The following is a 15916-nucleotide window of genomic DNA, read 5'->3' as shown; positions in this document are numbered from 1 at the left end:
AGCCCAACTTGTAGTAAATATAACGAGATAGTTAGATGTTCAATGTTCATGTATAAATTTGGGGATTGAAGTAGTTCGAAGTAACCAGAGAGATGGTTAGACGTATACATTTGGGGATAAGACAAGATAGCTGAAGGGGGCTTCTGAAACTAAATTGTGTTGCTTCATAAATATTATCTGAATGTGCTCATGCTGAACTTTTGCTGTGCTGCAAGTAAAGTGTCTGTAAGACTTTTTTAGCCCGGGATACCAAAATTAAGTACATGTTTGATGTTACTATTTTAGGATGCACGAAAGTTAAAACAGTTTTTAATGAATATCTCCAAAACTAAGCACTATAAATCCTATGATGCTTTATAGCTTGTATGTAAATGTGGCCTTTGCAGTTAGTTTGAGCTAAAAGCTTAAAAGAGAGGCCCCTACAACGTTCAGAAGCCGAGATACAAAAGTTATATATTTGCACCTGAGGGTAATTTAGAAATTTCCCCCCTAGGGTTGGAACTACTGATAGAAATTGCGTACCTTATCAATTCTGATCCAGAATGACCTTACAAAGGACCTGGTTTCTAGAAAAGTTGTCGACACCAAACTGCATACTCGATTTCAATTAGCTTCTAGAGTAGATTTTTTTCATTGCCCCAGTGAAAATCGGTTTTTCTGGATTTTTTCCAGAAGTAAGCATTTTGGGCCTTTATGACCTTTATAGTGTCAATATAAACATGTGCATTTCAGTCATTTTAAGCTAAAGTTTGAGTCTCTAAGACCTTCAGAAGCTGAGATACAAATTTGATGAAATTTGTGCCTACGCCTGAGCTTAAAATTAGTTTTTTGCAGATATCTCGGAAACAAACAATTTTATACCATATATTGATTAATAAGTTGTATATAAATGTGGCCATTGCGGTAATTTTAAGCTAAAAATGAAGTCTTTATGACCTTCAGGAGCCGAAATACGAAAATCCCGTATACGCGACTGAGGGTAATTTAGAAAATTTGCCCTGTAGGGTTGTCTCTAGCGAAACAAATTGTCCACCTAAACGATTTTGGTTTAGAATGACCTAACAAACAACCCTGTGTTGTCAGAAATCGTGTACATCGAAGTGCACACTCAACTATGCTCTGCTACTAGAGTAATCAGGGAATACTGAGTAAAGCTGGAGTAAAGCAAGGCTATATTACTATTGATGATACTACAAGCACACCCTTTGAAATCTATCATGAGATTTCAAACTGTCTCCTAGCATCTCAAGTTGTCATTGTAATCACTTGTGGTTATAGGTATATTGATAACCCTGATTCTTCTCAAAAAGTGACTTATTCCTGGTTAACAGACTCAGACCACCGCTCAGCTTACTAGATGCAAGATCTCCTTGCTTCATTAACGGGTATTAACGTATTTATAGATGAGACACAACTGCTGATCGGCTGTAGTGGTATTTTTTCTGAGAACTATGATTTCATTAATACACTTTTGAAATTATCGACGACCCATTTTGTTTGGCTGACATGCGATGTTATTCAAAGTGTTAATTTTTGTGTTAAAACTTGGGACCAAACTCAGCGTAGACTTTCCTGCTTTTCTGGAGAGCACAGTATCACCTGAACAAATAGTGAGCCTATCAAAGAACCTGAGAAACACCTCTGATATAGCTAGCGCTTTATCAACCATAAGAAATCTTGCCATTGAGCTAAAATGCCACGTGAAGTCTGAGATCATAGACGCCGTTTTCCCTTTACAAAGACCTGGACATTATATTCATGGACCAAAAACTACCATTCATACTTTACAAAACTTCGAGCGAAAATTGATAGAGATAATTTATACTCATGAGTTAGACATTTTATGCAAAGATGGATTCATCGATAAAAGTGAAGTAGGGTTTATTTTTGGAGGTCAAGATGTGGATACTCTTTCCTTAGTGGACCGCCTTCAATGTAGCCTACCGGAAAATAAATACATGTGGACATGTATGCTAGCTTCTTCAGGAGAATGGCCAGCAGTCATCGTTTTGTTACCCTTGGCTGATGTAATATTAGAAGAAGAGTTTAGACTGCAGTTACAGGCGGGAAATCGGGACATAATTTCTGGAAACCTCGGTTACAGACAATCATCATCAGACGTAGAAACATTGTACCTAGCAATGTCAAGAGCTCGAGTGAAGTGCACAGTGATTATGTATCCGTTAGATGGTTTGATATTTGATGATTTTGGTATAATGAAAGAGTTATTGAATAATAACATGAATGGTGTAGTGGAAGTAAGGGAATGGCCATTGTACCCTCCAACATATGTGCCTCGATCATTCTCAGGTCCGAATTCGGTCGATGATTACATGAAGGAAAAGTTTGGAAAAATAGTTTTTCCAGATAGATCATAATTTGTATAGCATTGTTATTTTGATAAAAGGTGTGTACTTATTAATTTTTTGCAGCCTTTGTTTAATTGCTTTTTTCACTATCATTACCATAACTTGAGGACGCTTTGAGCTAGGAACTCAAAAGTTTCCAGACAGATTTGGTTTGATAATTGAAGTGCTTTCCCAAAATTTCAAGTTGGTTGTTTACAACTAAGCCGAGTTATGACCATTTTTTGTATAATGTATTGCATGTGCTGTAACCTCAGTGTTGATATTGGCATAATCAGAATCGTTTTAGGTCTATTTTAAATCTGACGACCATAAGGCATAAATACGCAATACTGCTGGATTGTTCTAAGAGTGTATCTTGTACTGTTAATATTGCGTGTCATCACCATATTTTCTAATTCAACTGTGTGTCACTATCATAGCTAAATCGTGAGTTTTGTTGCCCGTTCCGACTTCTATTTATATAGTAAAATAAATACACATATTTGATGTGTACTGTATGTTTGTTTTTAATGTTAGATAGGTGATTGATGCTAGGTATAGTTCTATGTCTCTTAGACAAGTTCTTACCCTCGTCATATATTATGGTCTCGTCAATAATTCGGTAGCTACGTGCCTGGTTGTAGTTTCCCAGTTTCACCGAATTTGAAATTTAATTACTAACTTCACAGTGATCGTGGATTAATTAAAGGACCAGTTAACTGAAAAATTTGTAGTCTCCAATTTGGCTAAGATTTAAATCAGCTGTGACAAACTGGTAAAGAATCGTATCGCCGAAAGAACAAACTCTCTAGCGTACGTGTAACGCGTGTTATTTCAATAATAAGCTGTGGCCTCGTGACGTCATAAAGTCCCTCAGTGCGCGCTTGCATAGCTCGTAATACCTTTCAAATGTTTATCATCGTCAATAAAACACGTGTAACTCACTCAAATTTTAGAATTATGACTATTACCCTAGTTCTCCAAAATCCTTATAGTTTTGGCTATCATCCTAACTAAAGGAATAGCTGAATAATTGTACAGTGGTCACGTCATGATTTTAAACAGTGATATAGGTTCTTGAACAGTGGCGGGTGAATGTACGGTTAGAAAGTTTCTGCTATTACAACTTATATTATGTCATATGTGATAATTTTGGATTGTTTTCATTGCTTAATTACACAAGCAGGGAGACTGTACCGATTATTTTTCCCCAGTCCATGAAACTCTAACGAATTTAGAAAGGATCCAGATAAGTAGGAGTTTGTTCAATTCCGAGAGCAATTATATTAATAGCATAGCGAAATTTCTAACTTTAATCCGCATGTGTCAGCCAGTATAGGAGACAAGAAATCTGGCTACTTTACGGCCGTTCCTCTGGGACCATTAGTAGAAGTAGCTTCTATCAGAACAGTGCCGTGGGAACAGAATTCCCGCCAAAATACCCGGTCTACCAAATAGAAATACTGATTGGAGTGTACGGTGTGCGGTGTGTTTTGAATTAGACTTACGGCTTACCTAGTTGTTATCCTAATTGCATTATCATCGGTACATAACATAAATAAACTACTGGTAAGTTTAAATACCAAGTGCAAACGTGTTCAATCAATCGACCCACTGAACAACTATAGAATTTCCAAGACCCTATTATTCTCTGGCCATATATTACGGCACGATCGATTGTAAGATGACTAAACAACCAACGTTAATCTATGGACACGTTCATTTGAGTTTGAGGATATTGGTAAAGAAAAAAGATAGCGTTTTCGACGATAGTGGCTTAATTTTGACATCTATTAACCTAGCACGTTCAAAAGTTCTGAACATTAGCCACGTAACCCTTACTCCCATATGCACTGCTCGGAAAGAAAATCTATTGTTGTTAGGCGCTATAATGGTTCAAATGTCACATTTTGTGTGACTTAGTTATCTGCAGTTGTCTAATTATCATTCCTTGGTCTGAACTATAGTAAAGTATGTCAATCTAACAATTATGATACAACATTGGTTAAAGGGCACGGATCGAACGGTTACAAGGCAATATTTGGGTAACTTTGTCACACTCAGAATACCATACCTCTATTCTACTGTGAGGTGTCCTCAAAAACCTTTTAACTCGTTATTTGATGGTTGATCTACCCATCATAGCCCTAAAATATGTTGTTTCGAATAGTTAGCTAATACAGGCACTTATTGGGAAATGAGGTTAACTCTGTCACAATATATGGAATTTTAAATTTTGGGCGAATTATTTAAATCTGATTTTGGTTTGAAAGGCGGGAAAACTTTACATGATGAAAATGTAGTTGGTGCAAGTTAAGATCAGTTGATGTTTACATTGTCACAAAAAATGATACGAAATCGTAAATAGGTTTAAAATAATGATTATAGAATGAAATAGTCTCTTATAATAACTCCTATAATAACTGATGTGACAAAGTAAACATGTCTTGCCCCTATTTTAAAGATCTATATATTCTATGACTCTATTAGAATTCAACATTCTTTCAGAAAAAAATCAATAGAATATTGTCCAGAACATCAGAGCTCAAGTTTAACAATTTAGGTTAAATTTGTCAAAGTCACTAAAAATGTGACAAAATTTACTTTTCCTGCCCCAACAATTTCAAGATAGTGTGTAAAAATTAGCATAGGCTGCTTTATTACCTATATAAATCAATCCAAACTACGAAAAAGATCTGTTAATCCGATGACGATTACCTAACTCTAATAATAACTGATGTGACAAAGTAAACATGTCTTGCCCCTATTTTGAAGATCTATAACTCTATTAGAATTCAACATTCTTTCAGAAACGATTGGTAGAATATTGTCCAGAACATCAGAGCTCAAGTTTAACAATTTTAGATTAATTTGTCAAAGACGCTGAAAATGTGACAAAATTAACTTTCCCTGCCCCAACAATATCAAGATAGTGTGTTAAAAATTGGCATAGGATGCTTTATTGCCTATATTAATCGATCCAAACTACGAAAAAGATCTGTTAATCTGATGACGATTACCTAACTCTTATAATAACTGATGTGACAAAGTAAACATGTCTTGTCCCTATTTTGAAGAGCTATACCTCTATTAGAATACTATGTAACTTTATCATCAATGAACTAGTTATTTTGCCAGCAAGGAGCTAACATAATTATAATAATTTTTTTTTGTGACGAAATTACCCTATTTTTGACCATGTTGCGGTAGTTTAATTGTGACACTGTTAACATATTACCACCCGATAATGATTAATGTGACTGGCGCGTGGTACTAGCAGTGTTGTTTGATCCATTGTATGTAATATAAGGGGTTTAAGCTGGTACCTATATCATTATTTGTTTAATTTCACACAATATGTTCAGATATCATCAAGATTATGTGACAAAGTAAACTTGTTTGTGCCTTCTGTGTTTTAATTCCTTACGACTATATGATATAATAACAATTCCTAGCACTTCCAGGCCATCAAATAAACCTACACTACTCAGCATTACTTATCAGGGTGCCCTAAACATTCATCACATATTTTCTTAAATGTGTGACAGAGTAAACATGAGTGCACCATCTATCGAAAAAAGTCGTCAAATATGTAGGTAATGGTCATACATGTATGTACTATGTACCCATCCAATCAACTGGACACTCGAATATTTGGTCGTAAACTACAAAACGTAGTGTCACGTGACCCCTCGAAATCTACTCAACTACTAGATTAGGGTTATAAATACACACGGTATATCTCGTAGTACTACACTGTTACACTGTTCTAGTTGTTCACACTTCTCGTTGCTTCAGTGGCACTGTTGGGATCTGACATAGGTTGGTTACAGCTAGCCGGCACCTTATCTGACAGGGGTTGTTAATGTTACTGCTAGAGTAACAGCTAGCCGGCACCTTCTGGTGCTCAGTAATTTATGGTATGATTTGTGTGACTAGCTGTAACCAAGATGTAATTAGATCGAACGCAGGAATTAGATCGAACGCCGCCGCGGCTTTCAATGTATTTAGATATTATATATCTCACGCCGGCGTTTGATCTAATTCCTGCGTTCGATCTAATTTCTGCGTTCGATCTAATTACATCTTGGTTACAGTACCAATATGGAGCTCTCCGTAGTCTGTTTGTTTAGTATTGTTTACACTTTACATTTTATTTTTCTTCGTTCTTTATTTCAATAAGCAGACTTTAGTGACTGCTATTATGTGTATATCCGGATGGAACATTATTTAATAGTCGTAATGTTTTAATGATTCTGTAAAATTTGTAGTGTTCGTGTTTTTTCGAAAGGGAAAAGGCTCAAGGAATTGTTCTACGTTTCAATGTAACATCATTGTTTTACTACTAGTATGTTATGACGAATATTATGACACAACAAGAGACGCAGTTCGAGAAATATTTACGGAATGGTAGTGAAATATTTCGTACCTACTGTCCACCCGATTTTTCAGGGTTGAAAATTGTTTTTATGTTCCCAAGAGCTCCGCAACAAAAGTACATTGACGTCTACCCAGATGATGATCAGTTAGGCAGTAGCAGTCAACTCAAAGACGACAAGAACCAACAACAAAACTATGAAGCTGAAGTGATAGTGTACCGAGCATTAGAAAGACTGCGAGAGATTATGATAGTTCTTCACAGTCTGGAATATAGTCATTTTCAATATTATCTTGGTGATGCAAGCCATGTCAGGCGGAATTGTAATATTTGTAAAAAGAAGGCAGCCAATAAAGAAGGCGAGTGTGATTTTTTAGTCATAGGTGCTAATTACTTTATCATAATTGAAGTTAAGAATATGTGCCACATTGGTGATAAATCAGCCCCTAAAGATATGAACGATCAGAAGTTTCAGGCATTAACTGGTACATTCCAGAAGTCATTGAAACAAAGGAAAAAGGTGGCAGACATGATCAAACGATTCAGTAGACACTCAACAATTCTACAGTTTACTGCATATCCTTATTTCAGCAAAAAATATCAGGACGAATTCTTGTTGAGTAGAGAGCAGAAATCAACGATCATATTTAAAGAAGACCTCGATTGTTTCTTTGATTGGTGGGAAGAAAATGTCAAAGACTTCATATTGGACGAACCTCTAAATTGCGAGATGCGCAAAAGTCATGAAAAAGTTAGAGACTTGTTCCTGGCTGTTTGGTGCACAGACAGTAAGGGTCGATGTGATATGTCAAAATGTAGTTTGGGCAAATCTATAGTGGACATAGATAAGGAATTGCACTCTGGAAGATTTACTCTCAGAGGAAATAATCCTGAGGTTATCTCGACGCCGCAACTTGTTAAGGACGTTTTAGGAGTTGAAAACTTGAGCAAAGAACAATTTGATGTGTTGAATTCAGAACTTTTTATTTATAAATGGACCCGCTGGTGCTGGTAAAACTGTTGTTCTAATAGCAAAAATCTTACAACTAGCAAAGTCAAGTGAGCTAAACAAAGTTGTCTTATTCATTCCAATGATGGAAGGAAATGGTGATATGACGACCGAGGCTGCGAAAAGGTATCAGGAAATACTGAGTAAAGCTGGAGTAAAGCAAGGCTATATTACTATTGATCATTATACTACAAGCACACCCTTTGAAATCTACCATGAGATTTTAAACTGTCTCCTAGCATCCCAAGTTGTTATTGTAGTCGCTTGTGGTTTTAATTATATTGATCCTGATTCTACTGAAAAAGTAACTTATTCCGTGTCATCAGAATTAGGCCAACGCTTGTTACGCTCGGCTTTCTGGATGCAAGATCTACTTGGTTCATTAACGGGTATTAACCTGTTTATAGATGAGGCACAACTGCTGATTGGCTGTGGTGGCATTTTTTCTGAAAACTATGATTTCATTAATACACTTTTGAAATTATCGACGACCCATATCGTTTGGCTGACATGTGATGTTATTCAAAGTATTAATTATTGTGTTAAATCGTGGGACCACAATCTCAGTGTACACTTTCCTGCTTTTTTGGAGAGAACGGCATCACCTGAACAAATAGTGAGCCTATCAAAGAACTTGAGAAACACCTCTGATATAGCTAGCGCTTTATCAACTATACGAAATCTTGCCATTGAGATGAAATGCCCCGTGAAGTCTGAGATCATAGAAACCGTTTTTCCTTTACAAAGACCTGGACATTATATTCATGGACCAAAAACTATCATTCATACTTTACAAAACTTCAATCGAAACCTCATAAGGGACATTTTTACTCATGAGTTAAACAATTTATGCAGGGATAAATTCATTGATAAAAGTGAAGTGGGTCTTCTTTTTGGGGAAGAAGATGTGGATACTCTCTCCTTAGTGGACTGCCTTCAATACAGCCTACCGGAAAATAAACACATGAGGACATGTATGCTAGCTTCTTCAGGAGAATGGCCGGCAGTTATCGTTTTGTTACCTTTGGCCGATATAATATTAGAAGAAGTACAGGTTAAGGAAATATGGAAGATGAAGCCTTTTCCATCGGCCCAAAGATTCGAGAGACGTCAATTATACGCTGACAGACAATCATCAGCTGACGTGGAAACTTTGTACCTAGCAATGTCAAGAGCTCGAGTGAAGTGCACAGTGATTATGTATCCGTTAGATGGTTTGATATTTGATGATTTTGGTAGAATGAAAGAGTTGTTGGATAATAACATGAACGGTGTGGTGGACGTAAGGGAATGGCAATTGTGCCCTCCAATATTTGTGCCTCGATCATTCTCGGGTCCGAGTGCGGTCGATGATTACCTGAAGGAAAAGTTTACTGATAAAATAGTTTTTCCGGATAGATCATAATTTATAGCATTTTTATTTTGATAAAAGATAATGTGTACACCTTTTACAGCGTTTGTTTGATATAATATAATGTAGAAAAGTGAAGGGGGTATAATAGTATGGGAGGTATAAGGGCAACGATCATGCTTGCCAGCACTGTGATTGATATTCCAAGAATTATTAGAATTAATAGTTTTATTTAAACTTCATAAGGTAAAATACATAAGGTTAAGTTAAAAATACATTTTGTCAAAGATACATTTTGATGTTACACATGATAATGCGACCCCGCGTCTAGAAAGTTTAAAATATTCTCTTAGTCCCACTCTTTATGCCCTTTAATAGAACCCTAAAAAAGGTCTTGAAATAAAATTAAACTTACATACTCGCGTGTTTCTGGATGTGGGCAATAACTAGGCATACAACACATAATGATTGAGATTATTCTATCATTTTACTGGTCGCTGCTGGAAGGTGTTGAGTAAATCACTTTCTCGTGCCAAATATTTATGGTTCCAGACTGAATAAATGAATGGATGAAATACTAAGAATACCGAAGAGGGAGAATTCTTGATAATTTGATAACCTCACATTTTATCAATATCGACAGAATGTTTCCTAAAGTAAAGTAGTGTAAATAAAAGTCAATTGTCAGCAAGTACCTCTAGCAGCTGAGGTCCGGGACACACCACTGCTAGATTTGGAGTTAAAAATGTACAGCTATCTATTACTTTAGATTGTAAAGTGCACCTAGATTCGGGAACTGCTTGAAATCATCGGCCTTTTAACAATGGGGTTAACAACACGTGTGATAGGGTTAACAACACGTGTGATAGGGATAACAACACGTGTGATAGGGATAACAACACGTGTGATAGGGATAACAACACGTGTGATAGGGATAACAACACGTGTGATAGGGTTAACAACACGTGTGATAGGGATAACAACACGTGTGATAGGGATAACAACACGTGTGATAGGGATAACAACACGTGTGATAGGGTTAACAACACGTGTGATAGGGATAATAACACGTGTGATAGGGATAACAACATGTGTGATAGGGATAACAACACGTGTGATAGGGATAACAACATGTGTGATAGGGTTAACAACACGTGTTATAGGGTTAACAACACGTGTGTTTCAGAGGAATGTTACAAGTTGCACGTGCACTGTCGGAGCAGTGTGATGACGGATCTGCTGCACCGTATCGTGACGTCATCTCCCCTCACTTCCGGGACTCTTCACTCCCTGCTCCTGGCGAGGATATCCAGGAGGAGTGTTCAGCTGCTACTTTCTCAGTCAAACATGGTTAGTGTGGGTGGTGTCTCATTATTTACATTTTACGAAATTGAAATAACGGAGAATAACTAATATTTCCCAATAAGGTTAGCTTGTAAGACTGTAGGTGTTTTGCTTACGAAATTTTATTTCTGGCTCATCACTTACGTTTTTCAATTAATCAATGCACCATTTGAAACTAAATAATCGGTGTTATTTCTGAAAGTCACAATTTCCCCGTTCCAGCTGAAGGACAACCTATCCAACGTGCCCATGATCCCACTGAAGAACGCGAGGTGTGTGCTCCGTGCTGTAGTCCCTGTGATGCGGTACGACACATCTCTCAGAGATGCTGCTATTCTCACATTCCGCAAAACTCTCTTCTCCAAGAATCCTGATAACAGGAGAATCGCTGTGTTCGGACTTACCGAGATGATGAAGAAGTTCAAGGTTTGGTTTTTACAGTATCGACGACATTTTTATCGAGCAGTTGTTATTCATGAAACACCTGACAATGGAACTATTGCACTTCCTAAATTAAATTGTTATCCTCATAGGTAGGAGATAACTACAGTCAGAGTTCCCAACTGAGTTGCTCACAAGTTCAGGTTCATCTGATGGTTACAGATGATATCAACGAGGCGGTCTGTACAGAGGTAGAGTACCTTACAGCGAACATTCCTATTACTCTATTAATCAAACGTTATGCATAATACTGAACGGATTTTAACAATGGGATATTGCTTGATTTTCGGAATATAACTTATACCTTATAAGTTGAAATAAGATAACAACTCTTGGATTGAGTTTTCACGAGTATTCAAGCTTTTTTTGCCAACTTATCATCGTCTTGAATTTGTTTTGTCATATTTAACTTATTTAACATATTTTACATATTTAACATATTTTACATATTTACTGCTCGATGCATTGCTGGGAACAATGCCTTCTATAAGTTCACCAAGATCTGGTCTCAGCAGAATATCTCCGTTACCAGAAAGATAGCAGTATACGAAGCCCAAATTGTATCAATCATCATGTACAATTGCAGTAGTTGGTGTCCTACTGCAAAGTCACTAGAAAAACTAGACATTTGCCATAGAAAACACCTTAGATCATTACTGAACATTTATTGGCCTCATGGAACAATATCCAATGCAAACTTATACCTAAGATGTAACTCAGTTAAGCTATCAGATCGTGTCCCTACAGCAAGGTGGAAGCTCCTAGGTCATATCTTGCGTAGTGCTGATGACTCCCCCGCTGCATTAGCGTTAAAGTTTGCTGTCACAACAAACTGTAAAGGGCGCGTCGGTGCGCATCGTAAGAATTTGTTCAAGATTATTGTGAATGATTTGACCCGTAGAGGTTTAAAACTTAACTCTTTGAATGATCTTAATAAGCTTAAGATATTAGCCGATGATAGAGTTGCTTGGAGAAACAAATTTTAACTCTAGCTGTCTTGATCTGTACTGATCACCATTTTAGGATGACTTGATTTCTTTTAGGGGTTTTGAATATTTTAATGGTGTAAACAGTTTGTTAATAATTACATATTTACTCCTCTCCTTTCACCAGATCCTGCTGCTACTAAAGCGGGGTTTAACCCAACAAGGCAGTGTAAGAAGTGACATCTACAACAGACTAGCCAGCATCCTGAGAAGCAACTCCAAGCTGTATCCCATGATACTGCAGCTGTTAGAGGAGAGGCTGGTGGCGGTTACTGAGCAGGACCCAGGTAATGTACTGCTCTCAGCCACATTTTTTTCAATATTTTTCCTCGTCGATTTATCTCAAAATTTTTAAAGAAATACTAAGCACTAAGCAGAATCATGCATTTCTGGCACAAGAACTGTAAAGTTTTATAATCTAATTATCGACGTCACAAATTTTAAATATTCTTGAGGTCTGTGCCCAAGGATTTCAGCTGACTCTTTTTGTTGTCCCCAGGTATTCTACCCCCAATAAAGCTGGGTAACTGTATAGCAGTGTTACCTGATCAGAGTGTATTACGAGAGCCTGTTATGGACTTGTTAAGAGCCACGTTCACTTGCTGTGCTCTAGTGAAACCCAGGGAACAGGACGATGGTTAGTTCATTTTAAACCAATATTTTCTTATTAATCAATTTTATCGTCGGCCAAGTTCTGAAGTTAGTTGTAAATAAATAATTTTGAATACTATACCGGCCTAACTTTTATCTCAAGAGATGTTTTGCAGTGATGAAATTGGACGAACTGCTGACTTCGGTGACATTGCGATCAACAAAGTGTGATTTGGAAGATTGGGACCTTGATAAAGGAGCAGAGTTCTCAAACACCGGTGTCGGGTCCCGAAATTTAGTTACTGCCCTTAGCCTCACTGCTATTTTAGAGGTTTTTGTCACTCTTCAATCTCACACTTATGTCTGAAATTATAATATTTTATTTTTTATCACAAGTAGGGCTACTCTACTCTTGTGATTAATAAATCGTGTGAGAGAAACGATTTTTTATTGTTTGCTCGCGAGTACCTCAACTATTTTCTTTGTCCTAGGTGCTGCTTGAAAATGAGCTGAATAGTGGTAAAGGAACTACAGAGAGCGGAGAAAGGTTTAAGAAACTATTCAGATCGATGTACTCCGTTCAGGAAATACTATCTGAAAAACAGGTTGGGTTTCAGCAGGGAAAAAAGGAAATCGCGGCATGTGCGGAATCGCGATTTTTCCCATTATTTAAGACAAATTTTATGTATAGTCTGTTAAAAATCGCGGCATCGCGATATTTGGGCAAAATATTTTCTTTTGTCCCTGGGCTTCAACAGCAACGAGTCGTGGTATGATTACCTATTACACATTAGGTTGCCGGCCTATTGCCTGCTTCATATTCTCAAATTCTGTTAAGTATTAATATTGAACATCTATTTAATATCTTTCCAATTCCCCTAACAATAGTTAATAGTTGTATGCTTATTGTTTACAGTATGCACTGAAGGGATATCCTAGAAAGTTTCTTGAATTTTTAACAGGTACCCCTTCTCAAATCTCATTTAACCCTAAATCAAGTTTCCTAACAATGACTAGACTATTACTCAGGGAGGTGGTCGTGGGAAGAAGAGTAAGACAACTCTATCACACTTCTCTCTAGAGGCTGTGGACATGTTGCTCGACTACTTGATAGTGTACGTACTTGCCGGGGGAGTGTATAATAGATGTTATGTATTTTAGTTGTAACTTTCGGGGAGTCTGCTGATATTGATGTAAGTAAAATCCTTCTGTAGTTTTGACTTTTGCAGGAATGATATGACCGAGCACGAGGAATTTGTTGGGAATTTGAAGACGGTAACAAACTTGTTAACTTGGACTCTCGGCTTACTTTCTGACCACCTTAAAAAGGTAATTTCTAGTACCCAATCTTTGAAAGCTTTTGTTTGAGGTTTTCTTGGATCTTGCAGGCTAAATCTCAAACAAAATGTGAGTATGTTAAAACATCAAGTATTACACTAATTCCTCTCCAGATTATATCAGATGACGAAGAAGAGGACAATAAAAACCAAGTCTACACTCTAGGTTCAATAACAAAGTCTCTGTTGTGCCATCTATCAAGAGACAAGTCTCTGTTCAGGGAGCAGGCTGCCTCTTTACTGGACAAGTCTATCAGAGTTGTCAACTCTTCTCACATGTTAGTTGTTTGGCTGCTTCTGTATTTTACAGTATAATGGCGACATATTTGTAAGAACTTATATTTGACAGGTTAAAATTTCTGTCTGTCAATTTATTTGTTATGGTTATGTAAAGTACAAAACGTTTAAAAATTGTGTGTTTTGGTCAACAACAATTGAAAAGGTTCTGGACATACCTTAATGACATGTTACCTCTCCGTTGTAAACTATTATCAATAATAATCCAGGGATAAGTTAGAGGAGTATTGTGAGACATCTACAGGATCATCAGAGATAACAGGACTTAGAGACAAGATCACACCTCTCTTCAATAAAGCTGTTATTGCTGAGGACTTTACTGAAGCACAGCATCTACTTTCTGCCATGGGTAAGCCTTAATTTTTATAGGTACCTACGCACTTTGTTTTAATTGATTCAACTTAATAGAATATCATGACAAATTCCATGTCATTTGTTTTACCGCTAGTACAATTTGCTTGTTCACCGTTTTGCAGTTTGATCTGGACAAAAATCTGGGAAATTTCGGTTTTAGAAATTTCATATTTGACTTCCAGTACCTCAATTTGGTCTCATGTGACCCATAGTCAACCAGCTAACTGGTCACTGGACAAAAATCGGAGAAATTTGGGTTCTAGTAATTTCATATTTGAAAATGGGACAGAGTTTTGAAAATTTGATTTTTGGTTTTGTAGTTCTTTCTCTGGGAAGCTTCCTCCGGCCGGAATCAAACTATAAGTACCTCAATTGTGTTTAATACCATTCATAGATGACTGACAAATCGGTCATTGGAAACATATTCAGTGAAAACTGGGAAATTTCGATACCATTCATAGATGACTGACAAATCGGTCATTGGAAACATATTCAGTGAAAACTGGGAAATTTCGGTCCTGGAAGTTTCGTCTTCAAAATCTGAAAATGGGACAGCATTTGGGATGACAAAATTTTTCCATTTTGCAGTTTCTTGTCCGAGATTTTGACTTCCAGTACCCCAATTTGGTCTCATGTGACCCATAGTCAACCAGCTAACTGGTCACTGGACAAAAATCGAAGAAATTTGGGTTCTAGAAATTTCATATTTGAAAATGGGACAGAGTTTTGAAAATTTGATTTTTGGTTTTGTAGTTCTTTCTCTGGGAAGCTTCCTCCGGCCGGAATCAAACTATCAGCACCTCAATTGTGTTTAATACCATTCATAGATGACTGACAAATCGGTCATTGGAAACATATTCAGTAAAAACTGGGAAATTTCGGTCCTGGAAGTTTCGTCTTCAAAATCTGAAAATGGGACAGCATTTGGGATGACAAAATTTTTCCATTTTGCAGTTTCTTGTCCGAGATTTTGACTTTCAGTACCTCAATTTGGTCTCATGTGACCCATAGTCAACCAGCTAACTGGTCACTGGACAAAAATCGGAGAAATTTGGGTTCTAGAAATTTCATATTTGAAAATGGGACAGAGTTTTGAAAATTTGATTTTTGGTTTTGTAGTTCTTTCTCTGGGAAGCTTCCTCCGGCCGGAATCAAACTATAAGTACCTCAATTGTGTTTAATACCATTCATAGATGACTGACAAATCGGTCATTGGAAACATATTCAGTAAAAACTGGGAAATTTCGGTCCTGGAAGTTTCGTCTTCAAAATCTGAAAATGGGACAGCATTTGGGATGACAAAATTTTTCCATTTTGCAGTTTCTTGTCCGAGATTTTGACTTTCAGTACCTCAATTTGGTCTCATGTGACCCATAGTCAACCAGCTAACTGGTCACTGGACAAAAATCGGAGAAATTTGGGTTCTAGAAATTTCATATTTGAAAATGGGACAGAGTTTTGAAAATTTGATTTTTGGTTT

At 37.0% G+C, this 15916-nt stretch overlaps 2 protein-coding genes across 2 annotated transcripts in view; both read left to right on the top strand.

The window, feature by feature from the left end:
• LOC134815976 (uncharacterized) overlaps window positions 1-15916 on the top strand; it is a 578562-nt gene that overhangs the window by 536361 nt on the left and 26285 nt on the right. The gene's annotated exons all lie outside the window — the stretch shown is intronic.
• Window positions 1-15916, top strand: part of LOC134816150 (Fanconi anemia group I protein homolog) — a 145188-nt gene that overhangs the window by 118727 nt on the left and 10545 nt on the right. Inside the window, exons 11-21 of the mRNA XM_063824919.1 lie at window positions 10273-10436; window positions 10653-10856; window positions 10964-11062; window positions 11985-12144; window positions 12357-12494; window positions 12625-12779; window positions 12940-13053; window positions 13478-13563; window positions 13678-13777; window positions 13900-14063; window positions 14292-14431. Coding sequence (XP_063680989.1) covers window positions 10273-10436; window positions 10653-10856; window positions 10964-11062; window positions 11985-12144; window positions 12357-12494; window positions 12625-12779; window positions 12940-13053; window positions 13478-13563; window positions 13678-13777; window positions 13900-14063; window positions 14292-14431 — 1524 coding nt within the window. The remainder of the gene's footprint in view (window positions 1-10272; window positions 10437-10652; window positions 10857-10963; window positions 11063-11984; window positions 12145-12356; window positions 12495-12624; window positions 12780-12939; window positions 13054-13477; window positions 13564-13677; window positions 13778-13899; window positions 14064-14291; window positions 14432-15916) is intronic.

This window comes from Bolinopsis microptera, chromosome 5, assembly GCF_026151205.1.
Source record: "Bolinopsis microptera isolate Bmic1 chromosome 5, MBARI_Bmic_1.0, whole genome shotgun sequence".
Taxonomy (NCBI): Eukaryota; Metazoa; Ctenophora; class Tentaculata; order Lobata; family Bolinopsidae; genus Bolinopsis; species Bolinopsis microptera.
The sequence above is the reverse complement of the archived record's forward strand: the minus strand, read 5'-3'. Positions and strand labels throughout refer to the sequence as shown.